Source organism: Sinohyriopsis cumingii, chromosome 12 (assembly GCF_028554795.1).
Source record: "Sinohyriopsis cumingii isolate HCF-2022 chromosome 12, ASM2855479v2, whole genome shotgun sequence".
Lineage (NCBI taxonomy): Eukaryota > Metazoa > Mollusca > Bivalvia > Unionida > Unionidae > Sinohyriopsis > Sinohyriopsis cumingii.
Window position 1 is genome coordinate 114081899 of NC_142972.1, and position 27240 is coordinate 114109138.

Genomic DNA, 27240 nt, shown 5'->3' on the forward strand with positions numbered 1-27240 from the left:
GTAATCTATGTCTGGTCTATAAACTGCGATTTCCTGTGTGTGTGACTTGGGTAATTTATGTCTCGCTTTTAAACGCTGATTTCCTTTGTGTGACTTGGGTAATCTATGTCTCGTCTGTAAACGGCGATGTCCTCTGTGTGTTACTTAAGTAACCTATGTCTTCTTTAAACGGTGATTTCCTCTCTGTGTGTGTGTGACTTGGGTAATCTGTCTCGTCTTTAAACGTTGATTTCCAGTATGTGACTTGGGTAATCTAGGTCTCATCTTTAAACGCGATTTCATGTATGTGTGACTTAGATAATCTATGTCTCGTCTATAAATGTTGATTTCATGTGTGTGTGACTTGGGTAATCTATGTCTCGTCTATAAACGGTGATTTCCTGTGTGTGTAACTTGGATAATCTATGTCTCATCTTTAAACGGTGATTTCCTCTGTTTGTGACTTGGGTAATATATGTCTCGTCTTTAAACGTTGATTTCCTGTGTGTGACTTGGGTAATCTATGTCTCGTCCATAAACGTTGATTTCCTGTGTGTGTGTGATTTGGGTAATCTATGTCTCCTCTATAAATGTTGATTTTATGTGTGTGTGACTTGGGTAATCTATGTCTTGTCTATAAACGGTGATTTCCTGCGTGTGTGTGACTTGGGTAATCTATGTCTTGTCTATAAACGGTGATTTCCTGTGTGTGTGTGACTTGGGTAATATATGTCTCGTCTTTAAACGCTGATTTCCTTTGTGTGACATGGGTAATCTATGTCTCGACCATAAACGGTGATTTCCAGTGTGTGTGACTTGGGTAATCTATGTCTCGCCTATAAACGTTGATTTCCTGTGTATGTGACTTGGGTAACCTATGTCTTCTTTAAATATTGATTTCCTGTGTTTATGATTTGATAATCTATGTCTCTTCTTTAAACGGCGACTTCCTGTGTGTGTGTGACTTTGGTAATCTATGTCTCGTCTTTAAACGCTGATTTCCTTTCTGTGGCTTGGGTGATCTATGTCTCCTCTATAAACGTTGATTTCCTGTGTGTGTGACTTAGGTAATGTATGTCTTCTTTAAACGCCAATTTCCTGTGGTGTGACCTGGGTAATATATGTCTTCATTGAACGTTGATTTCCAGTATGTGACTTGGGTAATCTATGTCTCATCTTTAAACGGTGATTTTCTGTGTGTGTGACGTGGGTAATCTATGTCTCGTCCATAAACGTTGATTTCCTGTGTGTGAATTTGGTAAACTATGTCTCGTCTATAAACGTTGATTTCCTGTGTGTGACTTGGGTAATCTATGTCTCGTCTTTAAACTTTGATTTCCTGTGTGTGACTTTGGCAAACTATGTCTCGTCCATAAACGTTGATTTCCTGTGTGTGTAACTTGGGTGATCTAAGTCTCGTCTTTAAACGCTGATTTCCTTTGTGTGACTTAGGTAATGAATCTCTCGTCTTTAAATGTTGATTTCATGTGTGTGACTTGGATTATCTTTGTCTCGTCTATAAACGGCGATTTCCTCTGTGTGTGACTTGGGTAATCTATGTCTCGTTTATAAACGGTGATTTCCTGTGTGTGTGACTTGGGTAATTTATGTCTTTTTAAAAAGTTGATGTCATGTGTGCATGACTTTGGTAATCTATGTCTCATCTTTAAACGGCTATTTCCTGTGTGTGTGTGACTTGGATAATCTATGTCTCGTCTTTAAACGCTGATTTCCATTATGTAACTTGGGAGATATATATGTCTCGTTTATAAACGGTGATTTCCTGTGTGTGTGACTTAGGTAATCTATGTCTTCCTTAAACGTTGATTTCAAGTGTGTGACTTGGGTAATCTATGTCTCATCTTTAAACGGCGATTTCCTGTGTGTGCGACTTGGGTAATCTATGTCTCGTCTTTAAACGTTGATTACCTGTGTGTGATTTGAGTAATCTATGTCTCGTCTATAAACGTAGATTTTCTGTGCGTGTGACTTGGGTAATCTTTGTCTCGTCCATAATCGGTGATTTCTTGTTTGTGACTTGGGTAATCTATGTCTCGTCTATAACGGTGATATTTTGTACATTGTGACTTGGATAAATTGTCTCGCCTATAAACGATAATATTTTGTGTGTTGTAACGTTTAAAAAATTGAGTCAAACTCTAAATACAAAATGCATAGGCGAAAACTTCGCCTGAATTGATGTCATCTTAAAAAGATTTATCATGTAACACAAGCAGAAAATAAGACGCGATTCCTCACCTGCTACCAGATGATACGTGGCCTTAAAGCCGATGTTACTGCTTGAAGCGTATGTACCCTCTCCAACATTAAACACCAGAACTAAAGTGTTCGTGTTAGACACCAGAATGGGGCGTTCACCGCGACGTAACACAGACGTTCGAGAATTCCCTGACAAATCGTCGTAAACCTAAAATAGTATCGAATATTTATAATAATTACAGGGGGGAGGGGACATTAGAAGCAGGAACAACAAGAAAAACTATGATACAGTTTCGAATCAACTGTTGAAATACATTAACCTAATAAAGAAAACTCAGATAGAATCTCGAATCAGCTATTGAAATACATTAGCCTAACAAATGACATAATCAAATATAACAGTTCTAATCAGTTGTATATTAGCTTAATAATTAATAGATAATAGAATATTGTCTAAAAGCGATAACAAACTGTGCCACCCACCCGCCACGAAAACTGAAACCAAGGAACTGTAGTTAATTGGAATACACCGGCTTCAAGAAAAGAAATTAAAATGGTCTTGAATTAAAGATGACTTGAATTGGTTCCATTTCGTGTTGTTGTTTGTCTATATTTTGTACAAAAAAATAGTTGACACTTTCTTGTACAAAGAAATCAAATAATTTGCTAACAAGATGCAAGAAACGTTGAAAATGAAATAAACATATGCAAGAAAAATTCAGTTAGAATTGAATAAAAGGGATTTTGTTTACATCACAATTAGAAATTGTAATGTGTACGTGTGAGAGAATTATATTGATTATGAAGGAGCATTACATGTATAAAGGATGTACTTCAAGTCACAAGACCATATACCTGGATTTCACTTTCTTCTGCTAAATCCCAGTCATCGAATGTCATTCTGATATGACCATAGGGATCCAAATTTTGTATCATATACGTAAAGGTCTCTCCATTTAAAGCGTATCCCTGAGGAAAATTGGGGGAAGTAATGTTCCCCGATATGACACTGTCCAATGGAGATGTAACTGTTCCTTGAATCTTCACGACTTTATCTAAAAAGATTAATAAACATGAGACAGATTATATAACTTATGAAAACTGTTTACTTCAGTGGCATAGCAAGAAATTATGTCTGCCCACCCCAAACAAAAACTAATTCTTGGGCCCCCTCCCAAACTTTTGCTTGGTGTGAATTTTGGGTTGTTGGGCGGTTGCTACGCTACTATCCTATATCAAGTCAGGTAAGAATGTCGCACACGTGGAGCCTTGGATATTATTATGTACATACGTATTTATGAGTGTTTAAAGGCACGTCAACACAATAATGGCTATATGTTGCCAATTAAAAAGTACACGTCGAGAAAGGTAAAAATCATGGATTGCAAAACAACTTTAGCAAAATAAACCCTTCCAAGCAAATGCACACATGAAGCGCCACAAGTTAAAATATAAAAATTAAAATGTAAAATGTACATAACAAATGTAAAAGGTATAAACCGTATTCCTTAAAATAAGTCCAAGGTTTTCGTATAGTGTTTCATCAAAAGCTCCTTCAATGAATTCACATACAAAAGTTCTGTCTTACATGGTGCAAATCGATGCACGTGACAAGAATCTGTTCCACTATAATCAGTGGGCACTGGCAAAGTATGTAGACTAAAGTTCACACTTCAGGAGGTACGCCGAGTCAGCTGTGTCCTATAGCAGAGATCGACACAATGCGTGCTCATCTCTGGAATTTGTTCTACACGAGAGACGCCATAATGGGTTGGATGTTACAAAGCTTTCTGTGAATTGTTTAACATGTTTTACCAAGCATCCATGTCAATTTATGTGATATTTGAAGTGCGGGTATATAAAAGCTTTCATTCGGAAACAGGCGATTACAGAGTAGCTCTGGCTGCCTTATTTGCCCTTTCATTACCTTAGTTGTTGTTGTTGTGGGGTTTAACGCCATTTTTCAGCACACGATAGGCTATGTATGGCGGCCAGTATTAATGGTGGAGGAAGAACCCGGGAAACCCCCGGGAAGAAGCACCGACCCACGAGAAGCTACTGGCAAGCTTTCTCACATACCCACACTGGCTGAATCCTGGACTCGAACCCACGCAGACAGAGGTGAGATGGCAGTGATCCGTAACGGAGAGCCCTTTAGACCACTCGGCCACTCGGGGCCCCTCATTACCTTGTACCTATGTGACTAGGAAGCCAAGGGCTGACAACTTATTCCAGATTATTATAGGAGCAAACAATGTTACTGTAAGATCTGAGATATTAACGGGTTGTCAAATTTAAGATTTTGCACTGCTGTCAGACAAGAAAGATAATACGAAAAAGATGACGGAATTGTATGTTAAAAGGTTTCACTTTAAGTTCGGAGATTCGAGTATGTATGTAATTTTCTGCTGTAAAAATGCAGGCTATATCCGGTAACCGGCTCAATGATTATTTCAGTGACTTTTACAAGGGCAGCAACAGCTGCATCTCTAACTTTCGAACCGCCTGTATAAACTGACAAATGGCCACGTAGGAGGCTCTGATTTCATAGAATTAAGTCTGAAAAAGATGACGATTGGTTGACGTGTTTTTGAATTAGCAAAGATTAATAGCCATTATTCTGGGATGCTTTGATAACCAATGTGATATTTTTGGAATTTATAATATGTACAGTATTTTCAACATTGATATTTGCTGTTTCTATGTGATGACGAATTTTTATCGCCAAAAAAAAAAGGATTTTAATTTGGTTCTGCGCGTGCAAGGTTTAGTGTCTGGACATAGAGGCCACGTGACGAATGTGATTTTATGGAATTAGAAGATACCTTGTTACTGTACTGAATACCCAATGCAGTGATAGCTTATTTGCCTACACAGTGAGGCTTTCTGAAGATAAAGTTCTATGTACCCAGACAAAGTTTAAGCCCCTGGTTGTGTATCTAAGTTCTAATGTACCCAGACAAAGTTTAAGCCCCTGGTTGTGTATCTAAGTTCTAATGTACCCAGACAAAGTTTAAGCCCCTGGTTGTGTATCGGACCAAGCAGATACAATTTATAAGCTGATCGACATCCAACATAACTATAGTCAAGTTTTGACCTTACTATGCTATTGGAGCAAGACCTTATGATCTGTTCCCCAAAATACAAAGCTCTGAATTATCTATCACGTGGAACGAATGTTTGTTTAGGGTAAAATCTAATCTCTAAATATTTGGTGTTCTCCATAACAGGAATAAAACAACTATTAGGATAGAATTTTGGAATCATGAATTGTCAACAGCAGGAATAAAACAGACAATAAACAGAATTTTGGATAGTCATGATTCGTCAAATACAGGAATAAAACAACCAGTGAACATAATTTTGGATTGTCACGAATCGTCCAAAACAGAATTTTGAATCGTCATAAATCGTCCAAACAGAATTCAAGGTTTAACTGAAGTGCACCGAAACAGTCTGAAGAAATGTAAGCTCCATTTCTAAACTCTATTTCAGTTTATCTGTAGTTGACTCTAATAGTACGTATAGTCTTATCTGTAACTGACTCTCATAGTACTACAGTCTTACCTCTAACTTACTCTCATAGTACTATAGTCTTATCTGTAACTGATTCTCATACTACTATAGTCTTATCTGTAACTGACTTGCATAGTACTATATTCTTATCTGTAACTGACTTGCAGAGTACTATAGCCTTATCTGTAACTGACTCTCATAGTATTATAGTCTTATCTGTAACTGACTCTCATAGTACGTATAGCCTTATCAGTAACTGACTATCATAGTACGTATAGTCTTATCTGTAATGACTCTCACAGTACTATCGTCTTAGCTGTAACTGACTCTCATAGTACGTATAGTCTTATATGTAACTGACTTGCATAGTACTATATTCTTATCTGTAACTGACTTGCAGAGTACTATAGCCTTATCTGTAACTGACTCTCATAGTATTACAGTCTTATCTGTAACTGACTCTCATAGTACGTATAGTCTTATCTGTAACTGACTATCATAGTACGTATAGTCTTATCTGTAACTGACTTGCATAGTACTATATTCTTATCTGTAACTGACTCTCATAGTACTATAGTCTTATCTGTAACTGACTCTCATAGTACGTATAGTCTTATCTGTAAATGACTTACAGAGTACTATAGTCTTATATGTAACTGACTCATAGTACTATAATCTTATCTGTAACTGACTCATAGTACTATAATCTTATCTGTAACTGACTTACAGAGCACTATAGTTTTATCTGTAACTGATTCTTATAGTATTACAGTCTTATCTGTAACTGCCTCTCATATTACGTATAGTCTTATCTGTAACTGACTCTCATAGTAAGTATAGTCTTATCTGTAATTGACTTACAGAGTACTATAGCCTTATCTGTAACTGACTCTCATAGTATTACAGTCTTATCTGTAACTGCCTCTCATATTACGTATAGTCTTATCTGTAACTGACTCTCATAGTACGTATAGTCTTATCTGTAATTGACTTACAGAGTACTATAGTCTTATCTGTAACTGACTCATATTACTATAATCTTATCTGTAACTGACTTACAGAGCACTATAGTTTTATCTGTGAATGATTCTTATAGTACTATAGTCCTATGTGTAATTGACTCTTATAGTACGTATAGTCTTATCTGTAATTGACTTACAGAGTACTATAGTCTTATCTGTAACTGACTCATAGTACTATAATCTTATCTGTAACTGACTTACAGAGCACTATAGTTTTATCTGTAACTGATTCTCATAGTACTATAGTCTAATCTTTAACTGACTTTCATAGTACGTATAGTCTTATTTGTAAATGACTTACAGAGTACTATAGTCTTATCTGTAACTGACATGCATAGTACTATAGTCTTATCTGTACCTGACTTACAGAGTACTAGTCTTATCTGTAACTGACTCTCATATTACTATAGTCTTATCTATAACTGACTCTCATAGTACATATAGTCGTATCTGTAACTGACTTGCAGAGTACTATAGTCTTTGTGAAATTTCGAATTTTGAATTACATAAAATTTTAAAGTTTAATGCACTTAGCAATTAAAGTCTTATCACAGTTAAGCCAGAGAAGTCTTTGTGAAAGGTCACTTCGAACTTTCGTCGTTCATCTCCCCCATGTCAGTCTAAACTTCAAAGGAACAATATTTCCGAACCAGTGAAATTGACCTGGGTATCTTAAAACGGTCTTTAGAAGTAAACATTTGAGCTGCCAACCCTAACCGCTTGGTAGGAACCTATGTCCACTTATCATATTTCAAAGTGAAAATTGTCACGCACTGTCGTACACAGATTCTGAGCTGTCTAAATTTGATAAAAGAAATTATTTCTTTAGGAAAGATTAGGGACTCTTGTCAACGATTGGGTAGAATAAATTAGGGCATACACTTTAGAGCAATCCGACTTTAAAGTGACGACCCTAGTTGAAATTCTTTAGTCTGGTAATTTCCTAGAAGAGGAAACTTTGTCTTGACTCCATGGAAGCCTAAAGATTAGTGTTTTCCTCGTGAAACAAAAAAATGGACCAGTTGGTCGTCGTGTAAAAGGAAAGGCATGTTTTGTGCTAGGACGCACAAGTCCTGAGAAAATACAGCGACGAGGTACGCAATTTTAGTTTCACGTAATATTCTATTATTTGATTGCTTGTTTTATGCAAATGTGTTTCCTATGACTAGGTTTCCATATTATGTATCGTTTACTCAATTCATGGAAATGTGTGGATGTTAGAGTTGTTATGCAACTTACTTTATTCAATTTCATGGAGAGTGTTGATGCTAGAGTTATTATGCAATTTATTTTATTCAATTTCATGGAAAGCGTTGATGATATAATTGTTATGCAATTTACCGTTTTAATTATACAGTTATTAGTTCATTGGTAGAGTTGACTGCATGCGATCCAAATGTTCATATGTGTAAGATTTCATATGGTTATATGAAATAACTTCCTTTGTTGTTAGGACGATACAGATCATCGTGAGTTAACGATAATTACCTAATTATATCTGATTTTGTAATGCTTGGATAATCTTATAGTTACGGAATGCCATGAGTTACATTTCTTTTGAATTTCATGCAATAGTAATCGAACATGTACTAGCATATGTAAATTAATACGGTAATATTTAGTAGTCGTTCATGTGGTAATTTAAGACTTGCCGCTGGAAAGCGAGGTCAATGTCCTACCGTACTAAGTCAGAATTTACGCGATGTGTGGATAGCCACAGGCTCTGAATAACGATTAAGTGAATTGCATGTGCCTCTTGAACAGAAGGTATACAGTATTATAAGGTAAATTTGTCCTATAAGGAACAGCTTTCGGAGAGAAGGACGAGACAGTCCGAAGACAGGAGTACGAGGAAAAGAAAGAAAGAAGGACGAGGTCAGAATAAAGGGGACCAGGAAGTCCATGAAGGGACAGAACCTAGAGTTCAGGAAGTATGAACTAGGAGACGCTGATATACGGTCAAAGTGAATGAAGGTGATGCAATCAATCGTGGACATTGAGCTCTTTCCAACTCTCGTTATGATGATGTAATCAATCCAAATTGGACACACCTGTTAAATTCTACTTATATAATCTAACTTGAATTTGAATTACCGTTTTAATTTGTTCTGATTAAATTTGTTATTTTCTTGTCAAAGGGAGCTCGTATTGTTTATTTCTCCCCAGTATTCTCGCTCAGTTCTCTGTTAAAATTCCATTCTTCTTTCACTCCCGCCGGGCTATAATATCGAGGGAGGTCATCCTCTGGATAACGCCAGCCAAACCCAATTAACCACCCCTCTTTATAAGAGGGCGACGTTACAGTCTTATCTGTAATTGACTCTCATTGTACGTATAGTCTCATCTGTAACTGACTCTCATAGTACTATAGTCTTATCTGTAACTGACTCTCATAGTACGTATAGTCTTAACTGTAACTGACTCTCATAGTAATATAGTCTTATCTGTAGCTGACTCTATTAGTAATATAGTCTTATCTGTAACTGACTTGCAGAGTACTATAGTCTTATCTGTAAATGACTCTCATAGTACTATAGTCTTATCTGTAACTGACTTGCAGAGTACTATAGTATTATCTGTAACTGACTCTCATAGTACTATGGTCTTATCTGTAACTGACTTGCAGAGTACTATAGTATTATCTGTAACTGACTCTCATAGTACTATAGTCTTATCTGTAACTGACTTGCAGAGTACTATAGTATTATCTGTAACTGACTCTCATGGTAAGTATAGCCTTATCTGGACTTGACTCTCATAGTATGCATAGTTTTATTTGCAACTGACTCTCATAGTAAGTAGTTGATTGCATAGCACCATAGTCTTTTCTGTAGTTGATTGCATAGTACTATAGTCTTTTCTGTAGTTGATTGCATAGTACTATAGTCTTTTCTGTAGTTGATTACACAGTCCTACAGTCTCCTCTATAGTTGATTGCACAGTACTATAGTCTTTTCTGTAGTTGATTGCACAGTAATATAGTCTTTTCTGTAGTTGATTGCATAGTACTATAGTCTTTTCTGTAGTTGATTGCATAGTACTATAGTCTTTTCTGTAGTTGATTGTATAGTGCTATAGTCTTATCTGTAGTCGACTTGCATAGTACTATAGTCTTTTCTGTAGTTGACTTCCATGGTAAGTATTGTCTTAGACCTAAAGCAGATCAAAATGTCGTCGCGATATACCGGGGTAATAAACACTCTGTTTATGGATTCAACGTATTTCACTGTGATGTTGATTTTGATTTTGTACAGGTGAGTGACCCTATGGGGTACACCCATGTCATTTTAGCGTTTCGAAAGGGTGGTACCTATCTCAGCTCGAAACTTCTATCTTTCAAACATTTTTATACAAAGTTAAGCATGGGTTGAATAGGTAATTCAATTATGCCACATATTCATATTGGTTCATATCCTTTCTCCAATGTAGGACTATATTATATGGATACATGCATGACTGCAATAGTTTGTAGAACAATCGGACAATATTGTGTGCATATACGCATTACTACTACAGCCGTCAGGGCTATTGCATGAATACACGCATGACTACTAAAGCCTGTACGACTATATTATATGTATACACGCATGACCTCTATATCCTGTAGGACTATATGATATGTATACACGCATGACTGATATAGCCTGCAGGACTATTGTATGAATACACGCATGACTACTAAGACTTGTAGAACAATATTGTATGGATACATGCATGACTACTATAGCCTGTAGGACTATATTATATGGATACACGCATGACTACTAAAGCCTGTATGACTGTGTTATAAGGATGCACGCATGACTACAATAGCCTGTATGACAATAGTGTATAGATAGATACACGTGACTACTATTGCCTGTAGGACAATATTGTATAGATACACGTGACTACTAAAGCCTGTAGAACTATTTTATGGATACACGCATGACTGCAAAAGCCTGTAAGACAATATTAAGAAAATTTGGCTGTGGAATGTTTTATTATTTATGGTGATGGACACTCCTCCAGAGGCATTATCAATATTTCTTAAAAATTTGTTGGACAGAGGAACGATCAGATAGATTGACAACAGAATTAGAGTTGATAAGCAAGTGAGAAAATAAGAGACAAAAGATTAGACATCGATTACGATTGTCGAATGATTAGTATATATTAAACATATCCATCACAATTCAGTACTACAGTTTTATACAGTACTACAGTTGTATACAGTACTGCAGCTGTATTCAGTACCACAGTTGTATACAATACTACAGCTGTATTCAATATTACAATTATATACAACAGCTGTATTCAGTAACATAGTTGTATACAGAACTACAGCTGTATACAGTACTACAGCTGCATTTCGTGCTACAGTATTATTCATTACGATAGTTTTATACAGTACTAAAGATGTATTAAGGACTATAGCTGTATTCAGTACTTCAGTTATATTCATACTACAGTCGTATTCATTACTGCAATTGTATAAAGTACTACAGCTATATTCAGTACTACAGTTGTATTCAGTACTAGTTGTATGCAATACTATAGTTTTATCAAGTATTGCAGCTGTATTATGTAATACAACTTTATTTAGCATAACAGCTGTATTCATTACTACAGCTGCATACCGTTCTACAGCTGCATCCATTACAATTGATATATTCAATGATACAGCTGTATCCAGTAGTTCAGTTGTATTTAATACTGCAGCTGTATTATGTACAGCAGTTATATTCAGTAATACAGCTTTATTAAATACTTCAACTGTATGCAGTACTACATTTTATTCGGCAATAATTAATGTTCAGCACTACAGCTGTGTTAAGTACTATAACTGTATTTAGTACTAAAACTGTATCAGTACTACAGCTATATTTGTTGATGTGGCTGTATTTAGTGCAATAGTTGTATTTGGTACTAAGCTGTACTTCAACTGTATTCAGCACTGCATTTATCTTCAGCACTACAGCTGTATTCGGTACTATATCTGTATTCAGTAATACAGCTATATTCAGTACTATTTTTGTATACAATGCTACAGTTGTATTCAGTAATCCATATGTATATTCTGTACAAGATTCCAAGGTTGGCATTTTATCTTCACTATAGCCGTGAAGTATTCTTCGCCTTCCTTTTGATTTCCGATTACTAGTCAATGACTTTTATGAAGAAGGGGAAGAAGACACACAAAATGTCTTCATCTGTTATGCATCAAAAGGGTATGTTGGTAGATAAACTAAAGAACTAATTCCATTACACGCTATTGTAATTTAACTTTATTTACTGGATTTGACATTGTCCAGAAATTCAGTTCAATTCTGTTTGATCTGACGGTTTTTGATAATAACTAATAATAGAAATACTGCATCTAGTTTCTGACCTTGATTCAGAACCAGTGACAGTTTGGTAAACAAATTTTTTTATTATTTCTTTTATTCTTTCTCAGAGTAAGAATTATCAAGTTAAGTCAAGGCCATACCTGGATGACGTGATATTTATCATGTAACAAACTTACATTTCTAGAAGGCTGACCCCCATCCGGGAATCTGTTTTGCATCTTAGTTAGACTTATTACTGATGTATTTAGAAAAAATTGTCAGTCGTCCTTAACGCTTGAGACGTAAAGTTGTTTATGTTGTGTCCAATTTGGCTAATTATTTTATTTTCTTCAAATTATTTTGAATTCAAGTGATTCTTCTCCCTGGAAATACTAGTGCTCTAAATTAATTCTTGGACAAGGACATTTATCGAAATTTATAAAGAATTAAAAAATTGGAATAATATTTTCTGTGATTCAACAAGAGACTGTTGACACTGCAGCACTTCGCAGGTTACAACAGAAGTCATCGTCTTCAATTTTTGGATTTCATCGGGATTCGAACTCAGTTTCATTCAGGATTTTTTATTACTAACACTTCTATTTTTTAATTCTTTGACTATTTTTGGATTTGATTTGTAAAACCGTAAGTTCTTTTTTGTCACTTTTCACTTGATATTCTAGGGAAATAAAATTATTTGTTAAATTTTACAAAGCTTGTTGTCTTCACTCTTTTCTGTTACATTTTTTTAAGAGCTTAGACTCGTAACAATGAGTTGTCTGGTAGATGACTTTGTCGTGTTTCACGTGCCTCAGTTTATGACTTTTGTATATTGAAAATAAATAATTACGCTTACTTTCAAGCCTATTATCTTCAGTGAATGATTATCAAAACCCAAAGTGAAGAAAACAACAGTTGTTTAATTTACCGTGTGCCTTGAAATGATGAGACCATGCAGTTCAAGGTTAAATGTCTCAATGTCCTCATATAAGACTGATATGAAGTGTCCTGACATAATTATGATATGTTGGCAAGCGTCCCGATATAATACTGCTGTTTTCCATGCATAAAGCATGTAGATAAAATCGGCAATGCGAATAATTCTTGTCCCCGACTAATTTTATAATATTATATTAAGCTCTTTCCGCATTGCACTGTTTTTAAGCATATTTGATGCATCCTAAACCGAACCATGTGTTCGTCATATTTCCATCCATTACATGGCACAAAATAACGTTACTTGAATTCACGCTTTGTAAACATATTTCATCATAACACCTTTTAATAAAACTTTGCCTATAACGTCCGATCTGGATAGATTCATGAAATATAACTGCTTTTTATGTCCTACCTTGATAGATTCTTAAAAAAACAACTGCTTTTTAGGTCCGACCTGGATAGATTCATAAAACTGTGCCTTTTAAGTCCTATCTCGATCAATTCATATAAATCTGCAATTTTTACTTCCAATGTGGATCGATTTATAAAAATGTGCCGTTTAAGTCCTATTTGGATCTATTCATATAAAACTGTAACTTTTACGTCCTAACTGGATTGATTTTTAAAACTGCGCCTTTTAAGTCCTATCTGGATCTATTCATTTAAAACTGTAACTTTTACGTCATAACTGGATTGATTTATAGAACTGTGCCTTTTAAGTTCTATCTGGATCTTTTCATATAAAACTGTGCCTTTTAAGTTCTATCTGGATCTATTCATATAAAACTGTACCTTTACGTTCTATCTGGATTGATTTTTAAAACTGTGCCTTTTAAGTCCTATCTGGATTTGTTCATATAAACCTGTCACATTTACGTCCTAACTGGATAGTTTTATAAAACTGTACCTTTACGTTCTCTCTGCATCTATTCATATAAAACAGTACCTTTTAAAGTCCTATCTGGATCTATTCATATAAAACTGTGTCTTTTAAGTTCTATCTAGATCTTTTCATATAAAACTGTACCTTTACGTTCTATCTGGATCTATTCATATAAAACTGTGCCTTTTAAGTCCTATCTGGATCTATTAAAATAAAACAGTACCTTTACGTTCTATCTGGATCTATTCATATAAAAATGTGCCTTTTAAGTCCTATCTGGATCTTTTCATATAAAACAGTACCTTTTAATGTCCTATATGGATCTATTCATATAAAACAGTACCTTTTAAGTCCTATCTGGATCTTTTCATATAAAACTGTACCTTTACGTTCTATCTGGATCTATTCATATAAAACTGTGCCTTTTAAGTCCTATCTGGATCTATTAAAATAAAACAGTACCTTTACGTTCTATCTGGATCTATTCATATAAAAATGTGCCTTTTAAGTCCTATCTGGATCTTTTCATATAAAACAGTACCTTTTAATGTCCTATCTGGATCTATTCATATAAAACAGTACCTTTTAAGTCCTATCTGGATCTTTTCATATAAAACTGTACCTTTACGTTCTATCTGGATCTATTCATATAAAACAGTACCTTTACGTTCTGTCTGGATCTATTCATATAAAGCAGTACCTTTTAAGTCCTATCTGGATCTATTCATATAAAACTGTAACTTTACATCAAATCTAGATCAGCTCATAAAAAAAAGCATTTTTGGTCCTATATGAATCGATTCATCAAGCTCTGAATTCATAAATTCTGAAGGCTCAGACTCTGAATTTCCTCGAAAGTTTGAAAACAACTATTTCTTACCTTCTAGTAATAATGGCAATCAACAATCTCTAAGCTTCTATTAATAAAAATCTACGATCTCTCAAATTTCTAATAATAATGACACGAAATCAACGATCTCTCAAGCTTCTAATAATAATGACATGAAATTTGCAACTGTTACTTTATTGATCCTATAAGATCCCCTTCAACATTTTTACTTTCCTTTTAAAAGGTGTGAATTTCTGTGACTGTACGTGTCCAATCAACTGTGTTGTATGGAAATGTATTAGTTCAATTAAATGAATTCTAGACCAAACCGTTGACACTAAACGGCGACAGTAAGACAAGAAATAAAAAAGAAAAAATACCACACTATAAAAAAGTTAAATAATCTACTGCAACTATTTTGCAGACAAATTTTATATGCATCTAAGACATGACATAAACTAGGAACAGTTGCTACACGTACCAATTACCTCGTATAAGACTTTGAACATTTTGCCTGTGGTATACGTGCCATTAGACATGCAGTGGAGTATGACGAGACGGGCTGATATGGATTCATATATAAACCCACTCTCTTCTGCAAAGTAATTCTTTTGTGTTGTGCTATGATATGGCTGGTCTGCTTCAAATATTCGTAAATGATCACAACTGGAATAAAGAAAAGAGGGATCAAGAAACCAAGTCAGCACCTTTTTCTATTGGCATCTATATATATATATATATATATATATATATATATATATATATATATATATATATATATATATATATATATATATATATATATATATATATATATATATAGTAGTTTACTCTGTTTTAGATTGCTTAATTTGAAAACTACTGGTGAAAAGTATTTCATAATCGATGTGGGAGGCTCACATTATGAAGATTTAAAGGGAAAGGCGATTCATTTTGTTCTTCTTTGATGTTCTACGTTTCTGACAGATTTGTGACTTATATTCGGTGAAATAAAATGGGTCAATAAATACTCCGAAATAAGAATACATTCTTAGACTGGTTTCGAATAGGTATTGTAACGCCGAACATAGTACAAACGCAGCCAGACTGGTTTCGAATTGGTATTGTAACGCCGAACATAGTACAAACGCAGCCAGACTGGTTTCGAATTGGTATTGTAACGCCGAATATAGTACAAACACAGCTAGTGCTTAGAAGCATTCCTTACAAGTTGCAAAAATGTCGTAAATGAACATAATATTTAGCTAAGAGTACTTGTTTTCTTATCCATACATTTCCTGACGAATCAAATAATGCAAATAACTGGTGAAACTTGTATAGATTACACACAGATGAAGATGTGGTGACAAATCTGAAAATATTATATTGTGTGAAGAATGCACAATAATATCATCCATAAACTTCTGGATATTTCGTCTTGCCAAATATTAATCCTTCTTTTGCAATATAATGCATTTGAAAATAAGGCAAATATTTACCTTCAAGGTACAAAGAAATAAAACTGTGACACTTGTCTAAGTGGAATTACTTGCAAAGAACAGTTACTCTGATTTATGAAGCAGTGTTTAAATTATGATACAGCTTTTAATATATATATATATATATATATATATATATATATATATATATATATATATATATATATATATATATATATATATATATATATATATATATATATAACGAACAACAACAGAGATTAGTCGACCTAATTGTCATGTTCTTACCCAGGAATACACACGCTTCTTATTCGTTTCTTCACCATGGTGTCCTGCCTCTCACACGAAGGAAAGTCCAGATGTTTCAATATCAATCGGAGTCTGCACGTGCTGCACGCTTGGATCTCAACATTGCACAACTGTCCATGGTATTTGTCGGAAGTGTAGTTACCAGGGAAACCAAAGGAAGATATGGAACCGTAATCACCTTTCTCTACTCTAATTGGATCATAGTGCCCCTGTATACAGTACGTGTTACCTAACATAAAAAAAAGTGTTTTTAAAAGAATCATGAAAATCATAAGCTCTAGTCATTGGTTTTGAGGGGTGGGGGAGAAAATCAAAAGACGTAGCCTTGTCTTTGGAAGTTGGTCATCGAAACACATGTAAAGTGTCATATAAATTGATTGAATTCATAATAAACTCGGAACTGAGCTGGCAGTTTCAACTCTGACACAAATGTAAGAAATGACCTGTTTGACAAAATAGCAAAACCATTATTGCTTTTTTATCGTGAAATATGAAGATAGGATAAAGAGGGATGCAGTAGAAAATATTCAAGTTACATTTTTGTCCCGATGTATCTTGACTATGAAGCGCTCAGTTTCAACATTTATGATTTGCGAGAGAAGTAGGTAAGTATCTTTTACTGGTAGATATAAAAATAATTATTTCATATTGGGAAGAACTTATAAAGACATGATTTGAAAGTCAGGAAATTGTTTTTAGATATCTCTTAGATGAATATGGTATTTCAGATGTATGCAATTTTCAGTCATTTCATAGCTCCGGGCGATTAAATGGAAGAACATTAAAGGATACTTATTTTCAAAAGTGATTATGCAATCAAATTGCTTCATCAAGTGGTTTTATCTAAAGGAAGGCCAAGGACAAATTAGACTTCAATACTTTTTAATTACAATTAAGTATAGATAATATTCAACTACATTAAACAATTAGAAATCATAGACTTCCAGTCCAGTTAGGAAGACGGCTGATTATACTGGCTGATTATACTAGGGAACAACATACTATATTCAGTGAGTAATTTGGTGACACTGTCGATGAATTACGTTATATATTTATTCGTAACTCCTACGAAAAGATCCCAAAATATTTATCTACTTTCATTACAATCGTAATGTGTGAAATACTTGACAGCAAGAACCATTAACAGCTGAGTGTTGATTATTCCGAATTTCTTTTGATTTTGTATCACAACAAAAACACAATTACTATATAGATCTAAGTGATATATTTTATGTAATTGTTGATTCTACAGTCATCCAAGGAAATAATGATTCCGTATTTTGTATGTCCTCTTGATCCATATATCATACATGTTATTTTAATTGAATAAATGACAGATTTATCTCAGTATAATGACATGTATACTATATTAAACAGTTTTATATATATATATATATATATATATATATATATATATATATATATATATATATATATATATATATATATATATATATATATATATATATATATAATTAAAAAAGCATGTATATTGCGACATATTTATTAACTTCGCATAATTCCTGTGTGATGTTAAAGCAAACTCCAGTGCGAACGATGCAAAGCTAACAACAAAGAACATTTGGAAAACAACCTTCGCTTCCAGTGTGAACGATGCAAAACTAAAACAAAGAAAATTTGGGAAACACCCTTCGCTTCCAGTGCGAACGATGCAAAACTAAAACAAAGAACCTTTTGGAAACACGCTTCGCTTCCAGTGCGAACGATGCAAAACTAAAATAAAGGACGTTTGGGAAACATCTTTCGCTTCCAGTGTGGACGATGCAAAGCTAAAACAAAGAATCTTTTGGAAACACCCTTTGCTTCCAGTGCGAACGATGCAAAATTAAAACAAAGAACCTTTTGGAAACACGCTTCGCTTCCAGTGCGAACGATGCAAAACTAAAATAAAGGATCTTTGGGAAACATCCTTCGCTTCCAGTGTGAACGATGCAAGCTAAAACAAAGGACCTTTGGGAAACACCCTTCGCTTCCAGTGTGAACGATGCAAAGCTAATACTAATACATTTTGGGAAACACCCTTCGCTTCCAGTGTGGACGATGCAAAGCTAAAGCAAAGAATCTTTTGGAAACACCCTTCGCTTCCAGTGCGAACGATGCAAAACTAAAGTAAAGGACCTTTGGGAAACATCCTTCGCTTCCAGTGTGAACGATGCAAGCTAAAACAAAGGACATTTGGGAAACACCCTTCGCTTCCAGTGTGAACGATGCAAAGCTAAAACAAAGAACGTTTGAGAAACACACTTCGCTTCCACAATGACAATACAAAATGAGACAATAACTTGACTGAATTAAAGAAAGTAACTTACCTCTATCGATTCCGTTTTCTATCGCCAAAATGTATTCTCGTATTACAGCAATAAAAAGGACTATGCATCCTGCAATTACAAGATAGATTTTTGTATGATGCTTACTTTATTGTTAAGCTAGGCATGCCATCTATCTATCTATCTATCTATCTAATCAGCATTTTTAACAGAATCTTGAATTTCTTACCTGGGATGAAACCTACCCTTGTTAAACAATGTTATGTAGCTAAGCAAACAAGAGTTGGCATGCACTGAGATAAACCCCAGTTAGTTGCAGTAATTTAGAGTTTTATCTTGTAAAGACACTGATGAAATGGAGTTTTTACTGTCTTTTGTTGACATATATAATTGTGCATATATTACCTTTTGTTTCAGTTTGTAGCTGGAAGATAAATTAACTATCTCAACTGATTGTAAGTTTTCCTAATTATCACTAAAATTATGCATATTTACAAAAATTATTTCCAAACAGCTAATTTTCTGTATAGAATAATATCTTTCTCACTTGATAGTCGAACTTCAGTTCTGATATTAATACAGATTTGAAAAATTATTGTCTTTTTTTTTTTTTACAAAACAGCATATGGACATTATTCCATCCTGTTTTATAAAATGGTCATGGGAAATTATTTCATCCTGTTTTACAAAATGGCAATGGGACATTATTGCATCCGGTTTTACATAATGGCCTTGGGAAATTATTCCCTCCTCTTTTAGAAAATGGCAATGGATTGGATCCTAAGTTTTTGTCAACATTATCAAGGGTTATCTCCCTTACAATTATAATAAGTAGATCACCAAGAGGCAATATGCGTGGAATGAAGAAAATAAAATAATAATAATTCGATAAGTGTGTGTGTGGGTGTGGAAGTGTGTGTGTGTGTGTGTGTGTGTGCGCGCGCGCGCGAGACACAGAGAGAGAGAGAGAGATTGCAATGATAATTCATTAACGACCATGTAGTAAATCTACCTAATATTTTAATGAACTGTGTATATGTATTAATGGATTTCTGTGTATCTGTGTCATTGGACTTCTGTGTAGTTGTGTTAATGGACTTCTGTGTAGATGTGTTAATGGACTAAATAATCTTTACAGCCTTAAAGTAAAACGAATATGCTAAAAAGAAGACAGTATTTTAGAATTTAGATTGTCAATCATATAAGCTGGTCAGTGAGAGTTGTAAAATTTGGCAGGAGTATTAAAATATGTTATGGACAAATGTAACAAAAAGGCTGCAGCTGGAATAATTATTGGAAGAGCGATGTCAGACGGTCAGGAAGCAAGTTATTTGATCCTAATAAATCTGATAAAAAAGCTTGTTCACTTGAAAGTCATCAAAGAAAATGGATTATCTTAACGAAAGACCTCAAAAAAGGTCTGGTGTCAAAGACAATAAATTACTTTAATGAAAGACCGCAAAATAAAAAAGATCTTGGTGTCGACGCTTTTTGCTGTTTATACACGTCCTCACCCTAACACAATATGGACGACGCTTTTTGCTGTATTTGCATATCCTCACCATTATACAATCTGGACGACGCTTTTTGCTGTATATACACATCCTCACCCTAACACAATATGGACGACGCTTTTCGCTGTATTTACATATCCTCACCATTATAAATCTGGACGACGCTTTTTGCTGTATATACACATATTCACCCTACCACAATCTTGAAGACGCTTTTTGCTGTATATCTTATTCTCACCCTACCACAATCTGGATGACGCTTTTTGCTGTATTTGCATATGCTCACCCTACCACAATCTTGAAGACGCTTTTTGCTGTATTTGCATATGCTCACCCTACCACAATCTTGAAGACGCTTTTTGCTGTATATGCATATCCTCACCCTAACACATATGCTCACAGAGTTAAAATAAAAGATCTTGTAAAGCCAGGCAGTAAAAACTGAAAGATTTCTACCAACCATGAAAATGAGCAAGAATAACACTTGCGATTAATATTAGCATCTTTATTTTGTAGCTAATCGTGTTTTTTTTTTTTTCAGCAATCTACAGCAAATACATCACTCTAAACAAGCAGGAAACCATACCGCAGGCAGTGAAATATCCCAGTCCAACGCATCATTGTATCACATAAACACGGATCAACATTAAGCACGAACAAACGTTACAAACAGCGATTACAAAATCAACACCCAGATATATTGATTTAACTATGTAGTTTCCTTGTTTCGTTCGATGAGTGTCGATGATCACGATGAAGTGGTGAACAAAGTGGGTAAAATGCTTATGGAAGCGATGATATTATATAAAGCAAAGACTTGGGGGTTGGGGGGTTGGCGTGGCAGTCATGGAATTAGCTCGAAATTATTCTGGTGCTACGATGTAAAAATATACATTTTGTTTAATCCAAAGGATGGGGATTTACCATGGAAGGTCATGGAATTAACTTGAAATTTCCTGGTGGTACGATGCAAATAAATAAATTTTGTACAATGCAAAGACTGGGGGTTTGCCGTGGCAGGACATGGAATTAACTCAGAATTTGTCTGGTGGTACGATGCAAATATAGCCTATACATTTTGTATAATGTAAAGAATAGTGATTTACTATTGCAAATAATGGAATTAAATTGGAATTTCCTGGTGGTACAATGCAAATATATCAAATCTGTATAATGCAAAGAATGGGGATTTACCATGGCATGTCATGGAATTACCTCGAAATTTCCTGGTGGTACGATGCAAATATAGGAATTTTGTATAATGCAAAGACTGTGGGTTTGCCGTGGCAGGTTCTGGAATTAACTCAGAATTTCCTGGTGGTACGATGCAAATATAGACATTTTGTATAATCAAAAGAATGGGAATTTACCATGGCAGGTCATGAAATTAACTCGAAATTTCCTGGTGGTATATGAATTTTGTATAATGCAAAGTGTGTGCAATTGCCGTAGCGAGCCACGGAGTCAACACTAGATCTTTCTTGTGGAATGATACAACCATCTAACTATCCATGTTTGGAAATAGATGGGCGATAACGTATTTACACCAAAGCCGCTTCAAAATGAAATCTTAATTGCTGAAAAATTCCAACCTTATAAAAGCCCGTTCTACTTGGAGCAAGTAGTGTCTATGTTAGACGGATTTTTAGTAATACAATCAGAAGAGATTTCATATTTTATAAACTAGCTGAAACTCAATTATACAAAGGTTTTTGATAAATAACTTACACTAAACATTTCAGAATAATTATTGATGGAAACAATTCTATCTGATATTGTCCTTGTAAAACGAAGAAAAAACAACCTCTGCACAAAGGGTAAACTATTCGCTATTCAAGAATTGCACACTTTTGCAAGATGTATATAATACACAAAATGTAAGCTATTCGTTATTCCAAGAATTGCACACTCTTGCAAGATGTATATAATACATTATTTGCACAGCTGATGACCTGGTTTAAAAAATATTTCGTAGCCAATGACAATAGTACGTGACTTGGTTCATTTTTAAAGGAAGCAGGCTCGTATCTATCTAATTGCACCCTTTAACCCCATAGAAATTGTAGTCAATTAATAAGCAATATATATTGTTCCTGGTTAAAGCACTATACGTCTAGTTGGAGTCTAGCTTAATGAGGCAATTGTTTCCAGGTGATTGCCTTCAAGGCACATGTCTAACAGAAGTGCTTTGATCCAGGAGTGTAGTGCTTCTTTCTAAGCCTGCATTCACATTCAGAGTTCCATCACCTGGGTGAGCGATGTAATTAGAGTTCCATCACTTGCACGAGCGCTGTAAATGTTTCAACACATGCTCTAACACATCCATCGCCACAGTAAATATGTTTTGAATGCTGATATCTGACAGCTTATTTACAACATAATTTTGACTTTGATACCAAAAATAAGATAAGTCAGCAATGATTTATTTGCTGAAATGCCTATCATGAACACGTTTCAAAATAATTCGAAAAAACCTCACCTATTGTTCTATCATCTATCAAACAATTTCTATTGTTTCTTAAACACAGATTTTGTCTGAAACCGGAATGCCACTAGAAATGAATTCTTCATTGCCGAGAATTCCAGCTACTTAATAATTCCAGTTGTTATTAATTGCCTGCGTTTTCTGACAAACTGGCTTTACAATCAACTATGCTTTTAGAAATTGCCGCATTTTTGCTTCCAAATTGTATTTCCATTAGCTGTTATTATATGGCATGATTTTATTGAAGGATGTCCTGTCTAAACCGGAACATAACGACAAAATAATTTTTAATAATTGTGTTTTTTGTTGTTGATTTTTAAATGCAAGATCTGCAACCTATCCTTATTGACTAACAATTACATTTTGACGTTTATGCTTGATGAATCTTTAGTTCAAAATTGGACCTCTTGGACATGCCTATAAAATGCAGTTTCCTCAGAGTCGCCATTTGGGTATTGGTCACTTTGCGTGTAAAATAAGGACAATATGATGGTAATCACGTGTGTGAATTCTTGTAAAGTATTTTATTGACCACCCATACAAGTCCATAACGAATATACAAGTTTGAATTGTTGCAAGATATTTTAGTGACCACTCATACAAGTCCATAACGAATACACAAAGGCTCTAGTGCCTTTCCTATCAGACACCGACCATCCATTGTCAGAGGGGGTTAGGATTTTTTCGAACCAGGATTGTTTTCGTTACCCCCTAAAAAATTAACTACACATAAGCTTGTGTAACTCGGGTAGGGAGAAGAAAAATTACAGAAACAATGTACTGCAACATATTAGTGATATCGTGTACGTCAGACAAAAAAAAAAAATGGAACTTCAACGAACTTCTAATATCTAAATATATGCATTACAATTAACTCTTTTAGATGCCTAATTAGTTTCGTGCCTATCCAAGAAAGGGATTTTTTTGCAGCAAAAATATGTCAGACTTAATTAGCGTGAGATGTAAAATTAATGGAGAGTGAAATATTAATGGAAGGCGCACGTCGAGCAATTTGGAATTAAACTATCCCCATCACTAGCTCTCAACCCAAGGTATGGCACTAATATCTGGTTTGTATCTTAACTGACTTCGCAGGTTGGCTTGCTCTCCCAATTCAATCTGCTTGTTTATCAAACAATCAAAATGTACGTATTCAAAGAGAAAGCGTCTATTAAATTTTAATTATTAAAATAAGTCTGTGTGCAGACATGCTTTGAATAATCTTCACATCAAAACGGATTTTTTTTAAATTCTTTATTTATATTAACAAATAACTTGAAGGCACTTTATTATCACTTTCACTGTCCAGAGTGTTATTGGAGACCGTGACATCAAAAGGTTGGTTTTCAATTTAATATATGTACGTGTACTCTGTAACTTTATATATATATATATATATATATATATATATATATATATATATATATATATATATATATATATATATATATATATATATATATATATATATATATATATATATATATATATATATATAGTTGTAGTTGTTGTTGTTGTTGTTGGGTTTAACGCCATTTTTCAGCACACGATAGGCCATACATGGCGGCCAGTATTAATGCTGGAGGAAGAACCCGAAAAAAAACCCGGAAAGAACCACCGACCCACGAGAAGCTACTGGCAAGCTTTCTCACATACTCATATTAGCCGAATCCGAGACTCGAACCCACGCAGACAGAGGTGAGATGGCAGTGATCCGTAACGCTTTCCAGCTTAATATTAGTCTTTCGGAATCTTCAATTAAAATTTGCAGTTTTGTTCAGATATAATTTGAGAGGAATTATTGACTTAAATTATTCATTGGAATTACATATTGCTCACTGACGTTTTGAACTAAAACACTTGTTTGGGATTGGTAAGCACTCATTCAAGGATATTCTGCATTATGCCATTAGGTAAATCCGGGCATTCAAGATTAAGATTATTGGAATTCAGTTGATACATTCTATACCTGGGTACTTCTGATAAAACATTTATGATTATTTGGTAATTCACAATACTGTAAGTATCTTTAAAGTTTTCGCTTTGTATTCCACGCAAATTGCTGAGATAAAGATTAAAAAAACTGCAAAAGGAAAAATGTACGTTTTATGCACGTATACAAAGTGGAAAAATAAGAGTAAAAAGTCTTTCACACGAATTTTTTTTTTATCCAGATACTTTTTATTGTGTTAAAATGTTTCCATTTTCTTGGTTTTATCGTCCAAAAAGTTTCGTTTCATTTGTTTAAGCACTGCAGACCATTGACTGGACATCACCATAGCACAAAGGCAAGCAACTGTTCAGACCATTGACTGGGCATCGCCATAGAACAAAGGCAAGTGGTTCTTCAGATCATTGACTGGACATCACCATAGAACAAAGGCAAGCAACTGCAGACCATTGACCGGACATCACCATAGCACAAAGGCAAGCAACTCTTAATTCCTTGCCATCTTATGATAAGCTGTGTAAGAAATAAATAATTTTTCATCCTTGTTAAAATATGTTGAAGTTGTTAAATGGAAACTCAAAAATGTATCGTGCGCAACACATTTTATTAGAAGCTATTTTTTAAATTGTATTGCTTATAATTAATTTTGCGAGTATTTAGTGCGATGATTATATTGGTGTATTGTCTCGCGTATTGCAACGTTGTCTTTCAGGAGGATGTACAAACTGTCACAGCGTTGTCTGCCAGGAGAGTGTACAAACTGTCACAGCGTTGTCCGCCAGGAGAGTGTACAAACTGTCATAGCGTTGTCTGCCAGGAGAGTGTACAAATTGTTACAGCGTTGTTTGCCATGAGAGTGTACAAAATGTCACAGCGTAGTCTGCCAAGAGAGTGTACAAACTGTCACAGCGTTGTCGGCCAGGAGAGTGTACAAACTGTCACAGAGTTGTCTGCCAGGAGAGTGTACAAACTATCACAGCGTTGTCGGCCAGGAGAGTGTACAAACTGTCACAGAGTTGTCTGCCAGGAGAGTGTACAAACTGTCATAGCGTTGTCTGCCAGAAGAGTGTACAAACTGTCACAGAGTTGTCTGCCAGGGGAGTGTACAAAATGTCATAGCGTTGTCCGCCAAGAGAGTGTACAAACTGTCACAGCGTTGCTTGCCAGGAGAGTGTACAAAATGTCACAGCGTTGTTTGCCAGGAGAGTGTACAAACTGTCATAGCGTTGTCTGCGTTGTCTACCAGGAAAGTGTACAAACTGTCACAGCGTTGTTTGCCAGGAGAGTGTACAAACGTTCACAGCGTTGTTTGCGAGAGTGTACAAACTTTCACCGCGTTATCTACCTGGAGAGTTTACAAACGTTCGCATTTAGAATTATTAATCCTAACCCCAATTCTAACACATCAATCTATCGAAACAAAAAGCAAGCACGCAAAAACAAACAGATAATGAAAGATGAATGACATGGAGTAGCAAGGGATCAGGTTTACGGTATTTTGTAATAGTATCAACTCAATGGACCAGGTTTACGGTATTTTGTAATAATATCAACTCCTGGGACCATGTTTACGGTATTTTGTAATAATATCAACTCAAGGGGCCAGGTTTACGGTATTTTGTAATAATATCAACTCAAGGGACCAGGTTTAAGTTATTTTGTAATAATATCAACTCAAGGGACCAGGTTTACGGTATTTTGTAATAATATCAACTCAAGGGACCAGGTTTACGGTATTTTGTAATAATATCAACTCTACAATGTTCATTATAAAAGTATTTACACATAAAACGTATCGTTCCAACTCTTTACAAATGTGTTAATCTGGGGATGCCATTGTGAACTCTAGTTGACCTGATTAATTTCAAGATAGATAAGGCATGATAATCTGGCGGAAAACTGGCGTGTGACTTTTATATTTACACTCTCTAACCATTACCAAATGTACTTAACATCTAGTATTTATTTTCTGTGTGGACTTTTTATAATGATGTAAGTGCGTTATGTAACGGTTCAAGTCATTCTTATATTTGTTAAGACGACTTATTTACGCTATACCCGTACACACACACACACACACACACACACATATATATATATATATATATATATATATATATATATATATATATATATATATATATATATATATATATATATATATATATATATATATATGTGTGTGTGTGTGTGTGTGTGTGTGTGTGTGTATTTAATCACATTTTAATAGCAGATATCAGGCTATGGAAAAAAGGAAAAAGGAATGAAATTGGAATTCACTGGTCTTGAAGGGCACTCATAATTCCAAATCTGATTATACTCAATCGAGTCGTACAGAGGGGAGAGGGATAAGGAGAAAGAAAGAGTGTACTCAGTAGACTGTCTAATGCCCTCCCCCACCCCCGTCTCGGCTGTGTATTCAACAAATGAGAGTTCCATGTCAGCCATACCACCGTAATCATTTACCCCCCCCCCCCCGGTCACGGCTGTGTATTCAACAAATGAGAGTTCCATGAAAGCAATGCCACCGTAATCATTTACCCCCCTCCCCCCATCA

The 27240-nt window shown here is 34.9% G+C and overlaps 1 protein-coding gene across 1 annotated transcript in view; it reads right to left on the reverse strand.

Moving 5' to 3' along the window:
- The window catches only part of LOC149787280 (uncharacterized), a 119593-nt gene that overhangs the window by 23040 nt on the left and 69313 nt on the right, over nt 1–27240 (reverse strand). Inside the window, exons 3-7 of the mRNA XM_089977809.1 lie at nt 18776–18844; nt 16425–16674; nt 15179–15363; nt 3055–3254; nt 2239–2407 (exon numbers count right to left, since the gene is read on the reverse strand). Coding sequence (XP_089833935.1) covers nt 2239–2407; nt 3055–3254; nt 15179–15363; nt 16425–16674; nt 18776–18844 — 873 coding nt within the window. The remainder of the gene's footprint in view (nt 1–2238; nt 2408–3054; nt 3255–15178; nt 15364–16424; nt 16675–18775; nt 18845–27240) is intronic.